The 19,628-nt window shown below is 37.8% G+C and overlaps 1 protein-coding gene across 2 annotated transcripts in view; it reads left to right on the top strand.

The window, feature by feature from the left end:
* Nucleotides 1-19,628, top strand: part of HIBADH (3-hydroxyisobutyrate dehydrogenase) — a 316,476-nt gene that overhangs the window by 283,425 nt on the left and 13,423 nt on the right. For both annotated transcript variants that reach the window (XM_050783207.1, XM_050783209.1), the window contains one exon: nt 15,416-15,549. In XM_050783207.1, the coding sequence (XP_050639164.1) occupies nt 15,416-15,549 (134 nt within the window). The remainder of the gene's footprint in view (nt 1-15,415; nt 15,550-19,628) is intronic.

The following is a 19,628-nucleotide window of genomic DNA, read 5'->3' as shown; positions in this document are numbered from 1 at the left end:
TGTGAAGTCATGCGTGCTTGTGGTCCCAGCTATTTGGGAGGCTGAGGTGGGAGGATTGCTTGAGCCTGGGAGTTGGAGGTTGCAGTGAGTCGAGATTGTGCCACCGCACTCCAGCCAGGGTGACAGAGCGAGACCCTCTCTCAAAAAAAAACTGAAAATAAGCAGAGCCTCTCAAACTCAGTAAACTAGAAGAAAACAAATATAAATCTATTTAAATAAGAAGATAAATGTGACAAATGTGGTAAGTGGAATTAATTAGGAAATTAGTTAGCAACAAGAAAAATAGAATCGTTGAATAAAACCAAGAACTGGTCTTTCAGAAGACAAATCTTTAAGAAGTTTCACCAAGAAAAATAGAGAAACCATCAACATCAAGAATAAGATAAGAGATTTCACACAGATATGGATGAAATAAGGAATTATAAGTTTGGGGGCAGAAAAGTGGAAAGTCCAGAGGAAATAGGTGATTTTCTAGGAAAAAATAAGTTACCAAAATCGATTCAAGAAGAGGTAAACACATAAGTAAACTTCCAATGACCAAAGGTATTCTAACAGCCATTACTAAGGAGGAACAAAGTAAAGATGGTTTTAAAAGACAAGTCTTATGTAGTCTTCAAGTAATACTTAGTTCTTGTATATTGTGCTACGGTTTGAATGTGTCCTCTCCAAAATTCAGGTGTTAATACTTACTGGCCAATGTAAAGATATTAAGAGGTGGGGTCTTTAAGAGGTGATTAGGTCATGAGGGTTCCTCCTTTCCTGAATGGGATTAGGCCCCCTTATAAGAAGGCTTCATGGAGGGAGTTTGTTCTGCTTGCCCTTCTGTCTTCTGCCATGTGAAGACACAATGTTCCTCCCTTCTGGAGGGGATACAGCAACAAGGTGCCATCTTGGAAACAGAGAGCAGCCCTCACCAGACAGCTGAACCTGTTGGTGCCTTGATCTTGGACTTCCCAGCCTCCGAAACTGAAAAAATACATTTCTGCTCTTTATAAATTTCCCAGTCTGTGATATTCTGTGATGGGAGCACAAAACAGACTAAGACAATATGTAACTATATAATATAGTTTAATATTATTCTAGGTTCTAAGGTCTAGAATAGTACTTAACAAATTTAACAAGAAATGTGTTAAGACCTATATGAGGAAGATGACAAAACTATAAAGGCAAAATAAGATCTGAATAAATGGAGATACCACTTATCTGCTTGGGAAAGCATGTAAACATGTCCATTCTCTTGAGATAATATATAAATTTTAATGCAAAACCATGTTATTTCTTAAAAAACAAAAAACCTTAAGCTCATCTGGGAGAATTAAGTAAATAAAAAATGCCAGTTTTTTTTTTTTTTTTTTTCCTTTTTAGACAGGGTCTCACTCTGTTGTTCAGGCTGGAGTGCAGTAGTGTGAACATGCCTCACTATAGCCTCAACCTCCTAGGCTCAAGTGATCCTCTTGCCTCAGCCTCCTGAGTAGCTGAGACCACAGGCATGTGTTACCATGTTCAGCTAATATTAAAAATTTTTGTTGAGACAGGGTCTCACCATGTTGCCTAGGCAGGTTTCCTGGGCTTAGGCTCTATCCTCTTCTACCCTCCTTTATCCTCTATCCTCTGCCTTGGCCTCCCAAATATTATAGGCACCTGCCCAAAAAAAAAATTTTAATAAGGCAGTTAGGACTCCATAAATATCAGAACACAGTATAAAGTTACAGTGATTAAAACAGCATGATATTTGTTCAAGAACAGACAGACTGGGAGACAGAGTTAGGTCCCCAAACAGACCCTTGTATGTATAGGTACTTAGAATCTGAGTAAGGCAATCAGATCAGTGGGGAAATGAATTATTTAATAAATGTTGTTAGGACAATTCATTGTGGGGGCAGATCCCTACTTCACCCCATACACTGAAAATAAATGGCAGATGGATTAAATAACTGCTTAAAACAAAAGTGTAAGAAGGCCAAATAAAAGTCTAAGAGAATATTTTCAAAATCTTAGAATGAGGAAAACCTTCCGAAGCAAGACAATAAAAAAACCATTAAAAAAAATTAACAGATCCAAGAATTGAAAACACACACATCTTTGTGACAAAAAGAAAAGTTAAAAGGCAGCAACAGACTGAGGGAAACTCTTTGCAAAATATATAACAGAGTAGACATGAAATCTACTATAATTAACAAGAAAAAGACTAAGAATCAGGAGAAAAGTAGAGAAACATATAATAGGCAATTTACTGAAGAGAAAACCCAGTGAACTATGTAAAAAGATACTCGACTTTTCTAGAGGACACAGAAGGACTATCGTATATCAAGCATTGCTTATGTAGTCTTTCACAGTCCTGTCAAGGCAGGTATTACTCAGTTCATTTAACAAGTGAGAAAAGCGAGTCTTAGAATTAGTAACTTATGGTGGACATTTTTTCAAATACTGTAAGGCATCGAAGTGGAATATTTTTTGCATTAAGTTAAAATCCTTTATTCTCTAATTCACGACTATCTTTAATATAAATTTTGTTTTCAGAATACACTTGAAGGTGTTTATTTAGTATAGCCCCTTGAAGAGAAAGGGCAAGGAAAGAAATGCAGTTGGCTACCCTTGATCATGTGACCCTAACAGGTTAAGCGTTCAGGACACACACTTGGATGCATATATATTTGACTTGAGAAGATAGACAAGATTTTTACAAGGATTTGCTTCTATTTTACTTTGGCAAATACTGCATGAATCATGTCTCTAGATTTTGACTGGTTGGGTACTTTTTTTATATGCCTGAACTTCTTGGCATAGTATTGAATTGTCTTTCAAGTGATCCAAATAAATAATACATATCTATACATTTATATCACTGTAAATTTGGAAATGCTGCCATAAGTGGGTAATGGTAATATCATAACTGAATGGACATGCATGAGACCAATTTGAGGTCTATTTGAGGAGAAGGTAGGGCGACAAAAGCTGTTTGGACATGTTGAATTCACTGTGCTTCTAAGGGCCAATAGTAAGAATTAGCTGATAGTTGAAATTTTGACTCTAGACTTGGAACTGAAAGTTGAGTCTTGTCTTTGTACTCAGTGTTCTACTGAAACAAGTTGTATGTAGTCAGGAGGTGGGTTGTGTTAAGGGCTGAGGAGGGAGAAGGCCATTATCCATGATAGGTTTATGTATTTGGCTTAGTCTTTAAAAAAAAAAAAAAGTAGAGCAAGAAATGTTCCTTTGGCTATGATTCATTCTCGTGAAACCAGAACAGTTCTCCCCACTTAAATTACTACCATTAAGCAGTGGTTGCCTTTATCGCACATACAGAATTCTACAAAAATTTTGTTCCAAGGTTATAGTACTTGAAGTAGCCCAAAAACATAATTTTTTAAACTACTTCCCAGTGGAGTGTTTTTCTGCTCAATAAGGAAATAGTCACGTGGCATCCAAACTCGATACAAGCAGTACTGCGTTCTTTGTCCTCACGCAAATCTGGTTACCCTTCCTTAATGTTATGTTAATGCACCATCAGAAATGGTTGCAAAAGGCTACGCATTGGCTGAGGAGCTAGCAAGAATGGCAGAGTGGACCATACTCAACTCATATGTAGGAGTTGGCACCGTCTTCAACTGTACCCCAACCCCAAAATATGAGAGTCCACATTTTCAAGGGATTTTCACATGAAAGAGATGATAATTCCTGGTTAGCCAAGTGTAGCTTCATAGCACGGCCTTCTCTTAATCTTTGGTTTTTTGCTGTCCCCAGTTTTCTACTATTTGCTGCCAGGTTATCATCTTGCCTTTTGCTTATTTCTTCTTACTCTCTTCCCTCCTTTCTCTGACAGCCATCACTTCTTTATACCTACCTTCAAAGTTATAACAAAACTCATGTGAATAATCAGTTCTCTTTAAAATAGAGGGCACATGATGATTATGCCTGTTTTTCTTCTCAAGCAAACTAGACAGATTAGGGATGGGAGGATACCCGGAAGGGTGTGGTATTGGTGGTAATTGGATTACTGAGAAGTTGGTTATTGGCCTTGTTTTACTTTGTGATTGTTAATGCTGAATGAAAGGATGCATGTGAAACTTACAGGAAAATAGCCAACTCCTGTCACAGAAATGTTACAAACTATGTGTTGCCTAAAGAAAGTAAAATAGAAGGACATAACGATTGCAAGCTATTTGGCTTTTTTTCTCTCTCTCTTATTTGGCTTTTAAAAATGACTTTTGGCTGGGCACGGTGGCTCACGCCTATAATCTCAGCACTTTGGGAGGCTGAGGCAGGTGGATCACCTGAGGTCAGGAGTTCAAGACAAGCCTGGCCAGCAAGGTGAAACCCTGTCTCTACTAAAAAATACAAAAATTAGCCAACTGTGATAGTGGGCGCTTGTAATCCCAGCTACTCGGGAGGCTGAGGCAGAAGAATCACTTGAACCCGGGAGGCAGAGGTTGCAGTGAGCTGGGATCACACCATTGTTCTCCAGCCTAGGCGAAAAGAGCGAAACTCTATAAGTAAACAAACCAACCAACCAACCCAGCTACTCGAGAGGCTGAGGCAGGAGAATTGCTTGAACCCAGGAGGCAAAGGTTGCAGTGAGCCAAGATCACACCATTGTACTCCAGCCTGGGCGACAAGAGCGAAACTCCATCTCAAATAAATAAATAGTAAAAATAAAAATGACTTTTAAAGCTGAAAGTTACATTATTTGCAAGATGGAGTTTTAAAAATCATATTCTCCAGGGGCATTAAGTTAACTCTCTTTGTGCTCCAGCTATTTAGCTTTCAGGAGCTTAGCGTTTTATTGTAAACCAGCATTGTGCACCGTCTTGATCTGAGGTGAATGCCAGGGAATTGCTTTTTAAAGTGATTTTTAGAATGAAAGAAAACCATTTCATTCTCTGATTTGCCCTCCCTTTAAAAACCCCACTCTGCATTTCTGTCTTACGGCTTCTGTACTGCATCGGTCCTCCTCAAGCCGGCCAGCTCCATGCGGAACATTCTGTTGCTCTTTCAGCATAAGCAGGTCTATTGTGATATTTATCTGAATTCAAGCAAGGCTAATTAAAAGAGCTGCTGACAGTTGTTGTGATCTGACTTTGACTGCAGCTTGATGGTCATTATGGGTAAATAATGAACCAGGTCTGCAAATGTAGCAGCTGCCAACTTGGGCTAGAAGAACGGCTATTGCTTCCAATTTAAGGATCTATCGACCGCTTCTCTTCTCCCTGCAGATCTTCTGCAGAAAACTAATGTTTTCTGCTGCTGTGTATTGTGGTTTCAGCTGTTTCAGATATAGCCTATAATTTCCTTCTTTAATATTTAACTTAGGACATTATTAGCTTTCAGAGTCAACAACTTTTCTATTTTGAAGAAGTTCAGCTTTGTCCTTGTGTACGCTTTAGCTAATCAGCTACAGTTTATTTATATGCATTTAATTTGTGTATTGTGCAGGAAATGGCTAGTCTCTAAGAGCAAGGTATAGCTTTATTAAGATGTGTCACAATCCTATGTAGATGCCTCTTCTAAAAAAAGAGATAGATGCATGTCCCTTGCTTTTGTTTTCTTAAAGATAAACACCTACCAAATATCAGTTTTGAGTTTTGTTCACTTTGTCAATGGCTTATGAAATATTTTGATGCAGAACTCTATTTATCAATTCAGAGGAACTGCTGCAGTGACTTTCATTAAAATGCAATACTGAATATATTGTCACTCCATCATGAGCTTTTCCTTGTCCTATTAGCAAGTAGGAACAGGTGCATTAAGGTAAGAGAGAAGGCAAATTGCATTCATAGATTAATATTCTTCCTCCAGATTTTTCATACTTGTGAAATACAGTTTCTGGATTTAAAAGTCATATTCTAGAATTTAACACAAGCCAGCACTTAACAACATATCCCTAACATTTATTCAACTGCCATAGAAAAGACTGTGTGCATTATGTAAAGTCTGAGGATACAGTGGTGCTTTGTGCATAATATAGCAGAGCTTTGAGATGTTGCTGGGAGGAAATGATCCCAAACATGCTCCTGAAAGACAAGTCTTACTCTAAAAAATAATGATGAAAAATTGCTTATTTCTTCATGTATTTGTGTCTGTGTTTATTTCAGGAAAAGCTAACTAAACTTTGTTTATCTGACTCCAGAAGAGTGCTGTGAGTGTTTTTGCTTTTCTGTTTCCAGCTTGGATAATGCCAGAAATAGTGTTAACAAGGGGTTATGTTATGCTGGCTTATGTTAAACCAGATCACCCCTAACATGTGCAAAGCCATTCATCTGTGTCACCAAAACCCAAGAGAACATCTGACATGGACTCTGAAACAGAAACAGTGATCACTTACAAATCAAACATGGCATGCTCTAAACTGATTGTGCACGGCAATCTTTTCTAGAAAGGACAACTAATTGAACATGATAAAGTGTAAAGTTAATTAACACCCTTAAATTTGTTGATTACTTTCACGGGATTATATTGTTCGTTGAGTAGCAGCTTTCTTTCCCAGCTGTCGCCTTTTTCTGCGAATGTCGCCGGTAAACAATAGAGACACCATAACAAGTCGTAAATGGTCCCTGTGACAGCAGCCCCTTGTGAGGCTGCATCTGTAGAAAATGATTAGAACAATTGCATTTTAAAGATGGCTCACATTGCAGCCCAAGTCCCATTGGTGCTCTTCTTGATGTCTTTTGATGGCACACTGGTTAAAACATTTAAGTTCTTTTGAGTAAATTAAGTGATTGACTATGTTTGGCTATATATCAATGGAAGTGCTTTGGCGGCAATATTTTTATAGTGTTAAAGACAAATATAATTTGAATTGTACTTTTTAGTTTTCCATCTCTTCCCTCTTTGGACTTGAAGCCTTCTTTCCAATAGCCATAGAATTGAAAATGATCTCCTTATTAGTAACTTGGGAGTGGTTAATCTAAGTTATCAGCACCTGTATCATTATTTATCTATCATAATTCTTTGGGTCACCTTTTCAGTAAGGCTAAATTCCAAATTTCAGCTCTTTGCTACTGTTAGGTCAAAGACTTTGACATGTTTAAGCTGAATAAATGTACTTGTTATGTTTAAATTTTTTATAACATTTGTGTAATAGCTGTATACCTTTCCAATGTATTGCTTGATTTGAGTGTCAAAGTTAGTGTGGCCAGTGTTTTTATCACTGTTGTCAGATGAAGAAACCAAGATTGAGAGTTGTTATAACTTGTCCAAGAGGTGGGACCCTGCCCTGTGATTTCTTTCCAAGTTTTTTAACTCAATCACGTTTTTCACTTTTAACTCTTCATAATAATGTCCCCATACATATACACTTATGCTTATGCATGCTTATGTAGCAGTAAATGAAAATGCCATTACCACATGTGAAGAATCATGCTGCCCCAAAGTTGAGCTTTTAAAAAAAGTAATTGACAAATAAAAAATTGTATGTATTGTGTGCATGTTATAAAATATGTATACCTTGTAGATTGGCCAAACTGAGCTAGTTAATTACCTCACATACTAACCGTGTGTGTGTGGGGGGAGGGGGGGTGTGGTCAAGTTACTTAAAAATCTACTCTCAGTAATTTTCAAGATTACAATAAATACATTGATACTAAAAAGTTTTTTGATAAACTAGAAAATACTGTCTTAATGAGTCTTAATGAGGATTATTGGTCATTTTATTAGCCATTGATATCTGCCTGCCTACTAAGAAGAAAATTAACATTTATCAGATACATGCCATGTGCTGGGTGCAAAGATTCAAACAGCTCATGCCCATAAGGATATTAATAAGACACACCAGAAAAATCATTGATTAGAGTAGTGTGCTTTATTAGAGATATCACCAGGAATGTTTTAAGGATAGAGAAAGAGGGGTCATGAAATACTTCTCAGAGTTGACATGAGTTGAGTCTTGAAAAATAAGCAGGAGTTAGCCAGGCAAAGAAGGCAGAGAAGGGTATTTCATGTGAGGGAACAGCCCAAGATAGGCATGGGTACTTGAAAAATCATTGCACATTCTGGCCATTGCAAATAGTTTTCAGTGTGCATTGAGTGGTAGTTTTTGTTGCAAGGGTTAGATGAGGAGACCAAAGAAGTAATTAGGATTCACTGACAAGGAAAATAAAGATTTAAAAATCAGAGGTCATTTAAGGAGAGAAGAGAAAATTCATTGCTTCCTACAACTCAAGACAGAAGAGAGGGTACAGTGAGTTATGTAGTTCACCTTTTTGCCGAAGCATAAATATATAGGTACTTCAGAAAGAATAACTTAATGGAGAAAAAATGGGAGGAACTTTGAGACTATATAAAAAATGTTGGCTGGGCGTGGTGACTCACGCCTGTAATCCCAGCACTTTGGGGGGCCGAGGCAGGAGGATCACGAGGTGAAGAGATCGAGACCATCCTGGCCAACATGGTGAAACCCTGTCTCTACTAAAAATACAAAAATATTAGCTAGGTGTAGTGGCACGCTCCTGTAGTCCCAGCTACTCGGGAGGCTGAGGCAGGAGAATTGCTTGAACCCGGGAGGCAGAGGTTGCAATGAGCTGAGATTGCGCCATGGCACTCCAGCCTGGGCGACAGATTGAGACTCGTCTCAGATAAAAGAAAGGAAATGTTAAGTAATAGTGAATAATGTGTTCAGTTGCTGGTTATTTTCATGTTAATGTATAACTTAAGACTTGAGCCTGTTTTCATTCTCATATCAAATAAAACTGCCCAAAGATTAGGAGACAGATAAGCATAAATGTTAGAATGAGGTGATTTAAGTTTTATTTATTTTATAGGTATAAGGCTAAGATTAGCCTGGAAAGGATATAAAGCAAGAACCAAGCTTCAATTCAGTTTATCTTGGGAAAAAAAGGTCACTATTTTTGATGCAAAAATGTGGAAACATTGTTCATTACTTCATTTACTGTTCCTGCATGAAGTTCCAAATGAGAATTTTTAAAAATATGGAACTCAGTTCAAGGAAAAGATGCTTGCTCCCAAATAGGGTTTCCCAAGACTTCTAAGATACTCAGATCCATATTTGAGATTCGTTGTGAGATACTATGGTTTCTTTTTTTATTGTTCTTAATGCTGATTTTGTTTTCTTTTGAAAATTTGATTTCATTTTTTAATTGACAAATAAAAATTGTATATATTTAGCATGTACAACATATTTTGAAATATGTACATATTGTGAAATGGCTAAACCGAAATAATTAACATATGCATTACCTCACATACTATTTGTGTGATAAAAGCACTTAAAATCTACTCTCTGAGCAATTTTCAAGAATACAGTACATTGTTATTAACTATAATCACTATGTTGTACAGGTCTCTTGAACTTCTCCTTATTTCTGATTTTCTAAAAGCTCTCTAATGTTTTTGCTCTGATAAGCATACCCACATTGGTTGTGAAGAGAGGTAGAGTGTTACGTGCATTTAGAGAACAGGCAGAACTCAGCATCTAATAAAAAGCATACCAGATTACCTGCTCAGTTCATGTTAGTTAAACTGCTCTGAACTAGATTTGCAAATGGATTCAGAATACCTATATTCTTATCAGAGTTTTTATATGCCTACCTACAGTTGACAGCAAGAATATTACTCTTCAAGAACAATTTGTTGTTTTTTCACCCCTTCTCTTTCTGAGAATTATTCTTTCAATGACGAAGGTTGAAAAATGAAAGGAAAGGGGGAATCAGGATTTGGTGGTGATTGCCCTCATTCATTGATACTTGGTATGTGATGCTACCTTTTGGCATTTTCTTCTGGTTATACATCTCTTTCCCTAATTATATTTTGCACTTTTTGAGTGCAAAGACTAGGTTTTATAATTACCATGACCTTACATTTTGGACTTTCTGTGATAGTCGTATTTCAGGTAGTTTCTGAATATAACAGAAAACAAGTCCTTATTTTTGATTCAGCATATATTTACTTGTTGAATCTTTACACATAGCACGAAGATCTAGCAAGTTGTTAAAGGCACTGAATAAATATTTGCTGATGATATTTTTCCTCTTTGGACCTCTGTACAACTGTATACCCTCTAATAGCACGAATCTGACTCTTTTATTAGCTATATGTATTTTCCTTATCCCTTCCGCTACCTCCATTCTCCAACGTCTCCCTCCCCCCAGCATCACAAGCACAAAATTTCAAACTCGTTGAGAACAAGGATTGTTTCTTCCTCATTCTCAGGGTTGAGGACCACTGAAGAATGGATCTCCAGTGATCACATTTTTGATGTCAACTATAAGTAGGTGTGGAAGGGAAGAAGGAACGTAGCTTAGCAAATGGAGTCATCTATGATACCTTTTTTTTTTTAAGAGAGAGAGAGAGGCTGATTTAGAGGATTTGTGCTTAGATTTAAAAGTGCTTCTCCCCTATAAGGCTTACTAAAATCAAAACAGATTACCAAGAGAAGTGACAGATGTCTATCACTTTAAAATCAGGGTAGTCAGCTACCCATTTTGCGCGGTTTGGGCATTTGCCAAAAACATGTATTTGTACAAATGAGTTCAGTGTTTCCGATTCTAGTATTATGGGAGAGAAACACTAGAGACATCATCACAGGGAAGTGTTAGAAAAAGCACTAACGGCAGCCACAAATATTTAGGCTTTTTAGGGTTAATGTAGTTACATGAGAAATTTTTTTTTCTCATTTGGAACTTTTTTTTTTTTGTACAAAATAAAACATGCCATAGTTTTGTGTGTTAATATAATAAATGTGGGAAAGTGGATGATTATGAACTTGAAAACCCAAAATTATAGAATTTCAAAGCCTTAAAAGGAATTCAGTGGTAATTTTCTCTAACCACTTCACATCCTAGATGAAGAAACAGGGTGAGCAGCATTTAATGACTTGCTGGAATGATAGAAATGCTTTGTTTGTAATCTTTGGCATCTCGTGCATATCTTGTGAGAGCAGTTATCACATGGTATTACAGTTGTGGTCTGTTTCCTGGACTTTTCTTCTCTCTTGCCTCCTGAGAATCTCTTATGTACTAGAGCTGGTGGATGTGAGTGAATGAGCCAACGATTACTGCCCTCATGGAGCTAGTGTTATTCTAGGGAATACAGACCAGAAACAAATGAAAGTGTTAAAGAGGTGATAAATGCTATGAATAAAATTGAAGCAGGAAAAGGAGAGAGCGATGAGATGCTATTTTAGATTGTTAGGTTGAGTGGGGTCAGGGAAGGCCTCTCTCAAGAGGTGAATTTTTGAACAGAGGCCTCAATGAACTAAACTATACCAGTCATGAATATCTGGGGGAAGAATATTTCCGGCAAAAGGAATAGCCAGTTCAAGGCTTTGAGATGGGAGCATACTTAACCTGTTTCAAGAACAGCAAGGAGGGCAGGGTGGCTGGAAAGCAGCAAGTGATGGGAAGAATGACATGAAATGAAATAGGAGAGGTAGCCCAGAGCCATGTCATGTAGGGCTTTGTAGGACTTGGGATTTTATACCAAGAGTGATAGGAAGTCTTTGGAGGGTTGGGAATAGGGAACAAACATGAGCTGGGTGAACTAGATGTATATTTTAAGAGGATTCCTCTAGCTGCTATATGGAGAACAGACTACAGAGACAAGAGGAGAAGGGAAATAAAGTAGGAGACTATTGCAGTAATCCAGGCAGGAGTTACCTGTGGCTCAGACCAGGGTAGTAGGGACGGACAGTGAGAGAAGTGGCTGAATCACCAGTGCCTAACTTCTTAGGAGCAGGGACATTTGTGATTCATCCTTCACCCAAGGGCTTACCACAGGGCCTGATTCTTAGTAGGTGCCCAGTTAATTGTGTTGAATAGATAAAACAAATGCAGATTTCTTGTGTCTTCCCCATTCACTATGCTGCCAGTGAAAGATTTTGCAAGAAGTCTTCACAGTGATGTCATCTTAACATAATGGCTGTAGACCACTGAAGTTTTTCTTAACCTGAGCCACCCTGCTTCTGTTATTTACAGGTGCAGCCCAAACCCACTAATACTTAAAAAGAGAGGCTAAAATTATCCCAGAGAAGACAATGGCTTAAGTAACTAAATAGGAAAATGTCCACTTCACAAATTCAAGTTAAAAAGTAGTAAGCCCTTACATTTAAATAGCATTTTTAGCTGGGCAGGGTGCTCATGCTTGTAATCCCAGCACTTTGGGAGGCCAAGGCAGGAGAATTGCTTGAGCCCAGAAGTTCGAGACCAACCTAAATGAAACCCTGTCTACCAAAAACAACAACAACAACAACAACAACAAAAGCCAAATAGCCAGGCACAATGACACATGCCTGTAGTCCGAGCTACTCAAAAGGCTGAGGTGGGAGGATTGCTTGAACGTGGGAGGATTGCTTGAGCCTGGGAGGTTGAGGCTGCAGTGAGCTATGATCATTACACTCCAGCCAGGGTGACAGAGCAAGACCCTGTCTCAAAAAATAAATAGCATTTTTATTTTACAGCATACATTTACATATTCACAGCCAATCTATGAAGAGGTTATTAATACTTTTCCTGTTTTATACACTGAGACTCAGAAGTTAAATAATTTGTCACACAATTTGCCAGCAAGTGGCGCATCCCCAAAACAAAATATAACATCTCCAGATATTTTACCCTTTCTACCATGCTTATTAGTTTATTTATCAACCAACCATTTGTTGAGTATATCATGCACTATAATAGATAATGGGGATGCTGGCAAGCCATGCCCCCAGTGCTGACTTTGTGGGAAGTTTATAATGGAAGAATCAGACAAGAAAATCTAAGATTTTAATAAAGTATGATAAATGCTGTAATAGAATTAAGCACAGGGTGGATTTTGGTTTTGTATATACAATTACTAAAATATATAGTAAAATAAATATTTCTTCCAGTATTCTAGCAGCTACCCGAGTATGCATTCTGTGTTTTTATATTTTAGAAAATGGACTTGAATCAAAATGGCATGTCATTGTAATAAATTTCTTCATTTTTGATAGACATAAAAATCTATACAATGTCTTCTGAAATCCATAAGCTGTCTTACACAGCTTTAGAGTCACAGCTTTCTAGATATTCTTTCCTAAGTTCAAAATGGTTACTTACATTTATTTCAGGATAATTTCGGTCTCTTTGTTTTGATTTTGAGACAAGGTCTTGCTCTGTTGTCCAGGCTGGAGTACAGTGGCATGATCTCAGCTCACTGCAGCTTCCACCTTCTGGGTTCAAGCAATCCTCCATCTCAGCCTCCTGAGTAGCTGGGACTACAGGCACATGCCACCATGCCCAGCTAATTTTTGTATTTTTTGTAGAGATGGGGTTTCGCCCTGTTGCCCAGGCTGGTCTCAAACTTCTGGGCTCAAGCAGTCCACTAGCCTCAGCCTCCCAAAGTGCTGGGATTACAGATGTGAACCACCATGCCTAGCTAATTTAGGTCTTAATTCTGCCTTTGCAGAGGGACTAGGCTTGATAGTGTTGTATGATTAAAGGAATATGTATGAGAAGATAAGATTTGGTTCCAAGGAATGTCAAAACTTTAGAATTACCCATTTTAGTTAGACCCTTACTTTGGGATGTAGGTTATGATGAAGTCGGAAATAATTATGATACCACATCAATATGAGGAAAGAGTCGAACTACCACAGACCTCTGAATTAAAAGATAAACTATTCTTTCTTTTGTGGTCTTCTCTTGCTTAAGCAACTTATTTCTGCTTTTTAAAATACGTGTTTGAACAAGTGAGAAAGTACACCTGTCAAAAGACTAACCAGCTGAGAATCACTGTCAACATTAATTTATTTTTTTTAAATAAATGACTCTGAAGCTATTTAGCAGTCTGTAATCTAAATACAAAGCAAAGCTATTGATCTATGATGGATAGTGCTGGATTTGTTTGTAAGCTTTGACTTAAATCTTCTACTTAATTTCTCTAGGTGAGATCAACAGGATTAGGAGGAATGGTGGTTATATGGTTTAAATAAAAATGGCTATAGAAATTGAGCAAAATAATTGTAAAACATTAATGGTTTACCATCTTGATAAAGTAAACTAGAAACTAACAAAACAACGGTCACTTAAATGTTAATAAGAATGTTTGAATGACATAGATTGGCTAACTGAATGCATTTTTTATAAATTGGGTTTTTGTATATAATCCATTTCAAAGTGAAGATATTGCAAAATAATGTAATTTAACTATATGCATGAGCATCTCAGGTTTTCAGAACATGTGGGCACTCACTATTCCAAGATTGTTTGGCTAGCATAATGCTGACTTTTTTTTGACTTTTAATCATTGGCTATGACTAGTATCAACTGTAAAATAGAAAGCAAAATATTCACAATTTGAATGAAATAGGTATTTCTTCACTTGGGCTTTTAAAAAACATAAATACGGTATTTCATTGAATACATTAAATTCAAAAGCAGGCCATTACTTGCAGCTGTCTATTCTAATGGCCAGATTTGATATATACTACAGACAATTACAGTTTCTTTGTTCTTACCGTACTGTAAAATAAGTTCTTCCACATACTTGCCTGGGAAGTTTTGAAAAATAAAGCCTAGCTTGAAAATTATGAACCAAGATTTCTTTGAATATTAAAAACAGTAATAATACTCTTGATTTTATAGTTAATAAAAATTTAGATGAATGAAGCTTCTTCCTCTTCCTTTTAGGACAAGTCTAGATCATATTTTCTGTGCTAAATAAAAAGTTGTTTCTCCAGTCACTCGAATGAATGAACATGCATTAAGTCTTTGTTAAAAGTTACTAAGGAGTAGTGAAGTCAGTGTTAAAGTTTATTTCTTCTTCTTGCTCATATCACTAAAAATAAATTGCCCAAAAGATGTATAGCAGGAAGGAAAAGAAAAATCAAATAATATTGAAAAGTACACATGAGAATAATCAGTCAAAATAAGCAACAGTTTTTCTTGCCTTAAAAAAAGAATCTACCATCTGAAATGCCTACTTGTTTAAGGAACAAAGAGCCAGGTCTCCCTCTTTGTAGATCTCACTTATAGATAGTATTTGGAGAGTGGGTGAGTGAGCAAGAACCCCAAATCCAAACGTGGTCAGCAGACCTCTCTCTGGCTGCTCCTTTGCTGATCAGGGCCCAGGTAAAACTTTTTTTGTGTGTACTTTCTGTAACTTAATAGGTTTCTTAGGAGAATAATAGATGCATGGGAATAATAATATTTACATTTTAAGTTCCCTTATCTGTTAGGCCATGATTGTGCCGAAATGATTAAGGTGAGTTGAGATTCAGAGTACGACTGAATCTATATGTCTCTTTTGGTTTGTGATTAATCTGGGTGATACTTGATTGCTGAATATTTCTGTAGAGATTTAGAGTATCTTATACATGCCTGGCAAAAATACAGTTTGGAGGCAGGATGTTTTTAGTTGGTTTCTCTAATTTTATTATATGCCTAAAAATTTTAAGAAATGTATTCTTTTGCTTCTATACCTTTACCCCCAAATGATTCAGGTGTAGGAGCTGCACGATCTGGGAACCTCACGTTTATGGTGGGAGGAGTTGAAGATGAATTTGCTGCTGCCCAAGAGTTGCTGGGGTGCATGGGCTCCAACGTGGTATACTGTGGAGCTGTTGGGACTGGGCAGGTAAGATTTTTACATTAATGACCTTGACTTGATGATGTAAAATTGACTAATGTTCCTTTCTCTTTCCTGACCATATTTTTATTCTTCTTTCTTCAACCTTTGGATTCTTTCTTTGCTCAGATTTTTAAAAATTTATTTGGAATAAATTAGTTTTGCATCATTCCTGGTGGGCTTAAGCAGACATCAGTCAATTAACTTATTAAAAAAACTTCCATTATTGGCCAGATGCGATGACTCATGCCTGTAATCCCAACACGTTGGGAGGCTGAAGCAGGAGGATCACTCGGGCCCAGGAGTTAGACACCAGCCAGGGCAACATAGTAAGACCCCATCTCTACAATAAACAAGAAAATTAGTCGAGTGTGGTGACACACACTTATATAGTCCCAGCTACTTAGGAGGCTGAGGTGGGGGGATCACCTGAGCCCAGGGGTGGGGGATCAAGGTTGCAGTGAGCCATGATAGAGCCACTGCAGTCAGCCTGGGTGATAGAGCAAGAACCTATCTCAAAAAAAAAGAAAAAAGGGAAAAAAATTTCATTATTAGGATCTTGACATGTCATCCCAGCAACTACTGAAATCATCCTTAAAACTGCTCTTATTTTGAAGTGCTTGTTTCTGAGTTGCTATTTTCCTCCACCTAATTTTGTAATTACAGTTGACCCTTGGACAACACAGATTTGAACTCCGTGGGCCCACTTATACATGTATTTTTTTCCATAGATATATTGAAAACTTTTTGAAGATTTGTGACAGTTTGAAAAAACAGATGAACCACATGGCCTATAAATACCAAAAAAATTAAGAAAAAGTTAGATATGTCATGAACGCATTATATGTAGATAGATGCTAGTTTATAAATATGCACAAATCTGTTACAAAGATTTAAAATTTATCAAAATTTACAAACACTTATAGACCATACATGGCACCATTCACAGTTGGGAAAAGAAGTATTAAATCATAATGGCATAAAATTAACTATAGTAATACTGTACTGCTCTAATAATTTTGTGGCCACCTCCTGTTGCTATTGCAGTGAACTCACGTGTTACAAGTGTTGGACATAAAATGTCATGTGACACTAATCATCTTTGAGTGGTTCATCTCTTCAGTAAATTGTGTATCATAGTAAACACGATCTCTTGGAATTCTCTTGTATTTTTTATCATGTTTAGTGCAATACCATAAACCTTAAATGACACCATAGGACCCATACAAAGTGCCACTAGTGATGCTGGAAGTGCTCCCAAGAAGCTGAGAAAAGTCATGACATTGCAAGAAAAAGTTGAATTGCCTGATATGTACCATGGATTGAGGTCTGCGGTTGCATTTGCCCTCCATTTCAAGATAAACAAATCCAATGTAAGGACCATTGTAAAAAAAGAAAAGAATAGTCATGAACCCATCACTGCAGCTACTCCAGCAGGCTTGCACTTTTTGCAGAACATCTTTTTATCTCACATTGAAAATGCAGCTTTTATGTAGATGCAGGATTGCTATAGAAAGGCATACTTACATCTAATATGATTCAAGAAAAAGTGAAGTCATTATATGACAACTTAAAGCAAAAAGAAAATGAAAGATCTAAAGCTGGAGAATTTAATGCCAGCAAAGGATGGTTTGATAATTTTAGGAGGAGGTTTGCTTAAAAAATGTCAAGATAATAAGCGAAGTAGTTTCTGCCAACCAAGAGACAGCAGACAGTTCCCAGGTGCCATTAAGAAAAATAATTGAGGCCGGGCGCGGTGGCTCAAGCCTGTAATCCCAGCACTTTGGGAGGCCGAGACGAGCGGATCACGAGGTCAGGAGATCGAGACCATCCTGGCTAACACGGTGAAACCCCGTCTCTACTAAAAAATACAAAAAACTAGCCGGGCAAGGTGGCGGGCGCCTGTGGTCCCAGCTACTCGGGAGGCTGAGGCAGGAGAATGGCGTAAACCTGGGAGGCGGAGCTTGCAGTGAGCTGAGATCCGGCCACTGCACTCCAGCCTGGGCGGCAGAGGGAGACTCCATCTCAAAAAAAAAAAAAAAAAAAAAAAAAAGAAAAATAATTGAAGAGAAAGGATATCTGCCTGAATGAGTTTTTAATCCAGACAGAAGTGCCCTATGATGGGGGGAAATAAAAAGGATGCTCAAAGGACATTTATTGGGAAGAGAAGCAAGCACCAGGATTTAAGGCAGGAAAGGATAGGCTGACTCTCCTGTTTTGTACAAATGCAGTTGGGTTGGTAATCAGGACTGCCCTTATCTATAAAGTTGCTAACTCCTGAGGCTTTGAGTAAAAAGATAAATACCAGCTGCCTGTCTTTTGGTTGTACAGCAAGAAGGCCTGGACAGTGAGAACCCTGTTTCTGGATTGTTTCCATCAATGGTTTTGTCTCTGGAGTCAGGAAATATCTTACCAGTAAAGGACTGACTTTTAAAGCTATTTTGATATTGGACAGTACCCCTGGCCACCCAGAATAATATGAGTTCAACACTGAAGGGCATCCAAGGGGCCAACTTGCCCCTAAACACAACACCCCTAATTCAGCCTCTAGATTAGGGGATCATAAGGACCTTTAAGGCTTATTACACATGGTACTCTATGGGAAGGATTGTCACTGTGGAAGAAAACCCTGATAGAACATCATGAAAATCTGGAACGGTTACACCACTGAAGATGCCATTGTTATTGTAGAAAACACCTTGAAAGCCATCAAGTCCCTAACAGTAAATTCCTGCTGGAAAAAAGTGTCCAGATGTTGTACTGGACTTCACCGGATTTATGGCAGGGCCAATCAAGGAAATCACTAAAGAGACTGTGCATATGGCAGAAAAGGTGGGGAGTGTATGAAAGCTTTCAAGATACGGATCTTGGAGAAATTCAAGAGCTAATAGACACCACACCAGAGTAATTAACAGAAGAGACTTGATGGAGATGAGAGCTTCTGAACAGTGCCAGATGAGGAGGAAGATGATGTACTGAAAGCAGGGCCAGGAAACAAATGGACATTAGACAGTAAGGCAGAATGGTTCTTATTATTCAAGACTCCTTTCAACTTCTTTTACAACATGGACCTTTCTATGATACAGACACTGAAAATAAAGCAAACAGTGGAAGACGGATTGGTACCATACAAAAACGTTTTTAGAGAAATGAAACAGCAGAAAAGTCTGATAGAAATTACAATTTCCATAAAGTTATCCGGAGTGTGCCGGCCCCTCCTGCCTCCCCTTCTACCACCTCCACCTCTTCTGCCTCTGTCACCCCTGAGACAGCAAAGAGCCAACACCTCCTCTTCCTCCTCAGCCTACTCATTATTAAGATGATGGGATTGAAGACCTTTATGATGATCCACTTCCACTTAATGAATAATAAATATATTTTTATCTTCCTCATGATTCTCTCAGTAACATTTTTTCTCTAGCTTACTTTACCGTAAGAATACAATATATAATACATGTAAAAATATGTGTTAATCAACTGTTTGTGTTATTGACGAGGCTTCCAGTCAACAGTGGGCTATTAGTACTTAAGTTTTTGGAGAGTCAAAAGTTATACATAGGTTTTTGACTGCAACCGGGGGTTGGCACCCCTAACCCCCTCATCATTCAAGGGTCAACTGTACTTGCCATAGCTCTATTTGTAGTACAATCAGGCAGCAATAACTCATGGACTTCAAACTTTTTCTTGAAAAGTAACTTTAATTTAGAAATATGAGGTGATTGACAGAGACGATTAAACAATACTGAACACTGAAATCAAGCTAGTTGTTTCCCTCCCCCTCCCAATACACACACACACACACACACACACACACACACACACACACACACACACACACACACACACACACACACACACACTGTCACTCCTCCTCTTAATGCTTTTATCCTAGTCACTAGGACTCTATCTCACTCTAGACTTGGTATTATCTTAGATATATTTATCGTCTCCATATTCTTACACAGTCTCCAAGCTCTATTAATTCAAATTACTCTCATTGTTGACCTTCATTTCCATTCAACACAGGACCTGGTCCAACCCTTTCTTTCAGTGTCTCACACCTAGTTTACTGCTCAGGGGGCCTAATA

This window comes from Macaca thibetana, chromosome 3 (genome assembly GCF_024542745.1).
Source record: "Macaca thibetana thibetana isolate TM-01 chromosome 3, ASM2454274v1, whole genome shotgun sequence".
NCBI lineage: Eukaryota > Metazoa > Chordata > Mammalia > Primates > Cercopithecidae > Macaca > Macaca thibetana.
This window is presented reverse-complemented; position numbering and strand designations above follow the sequence as displayed.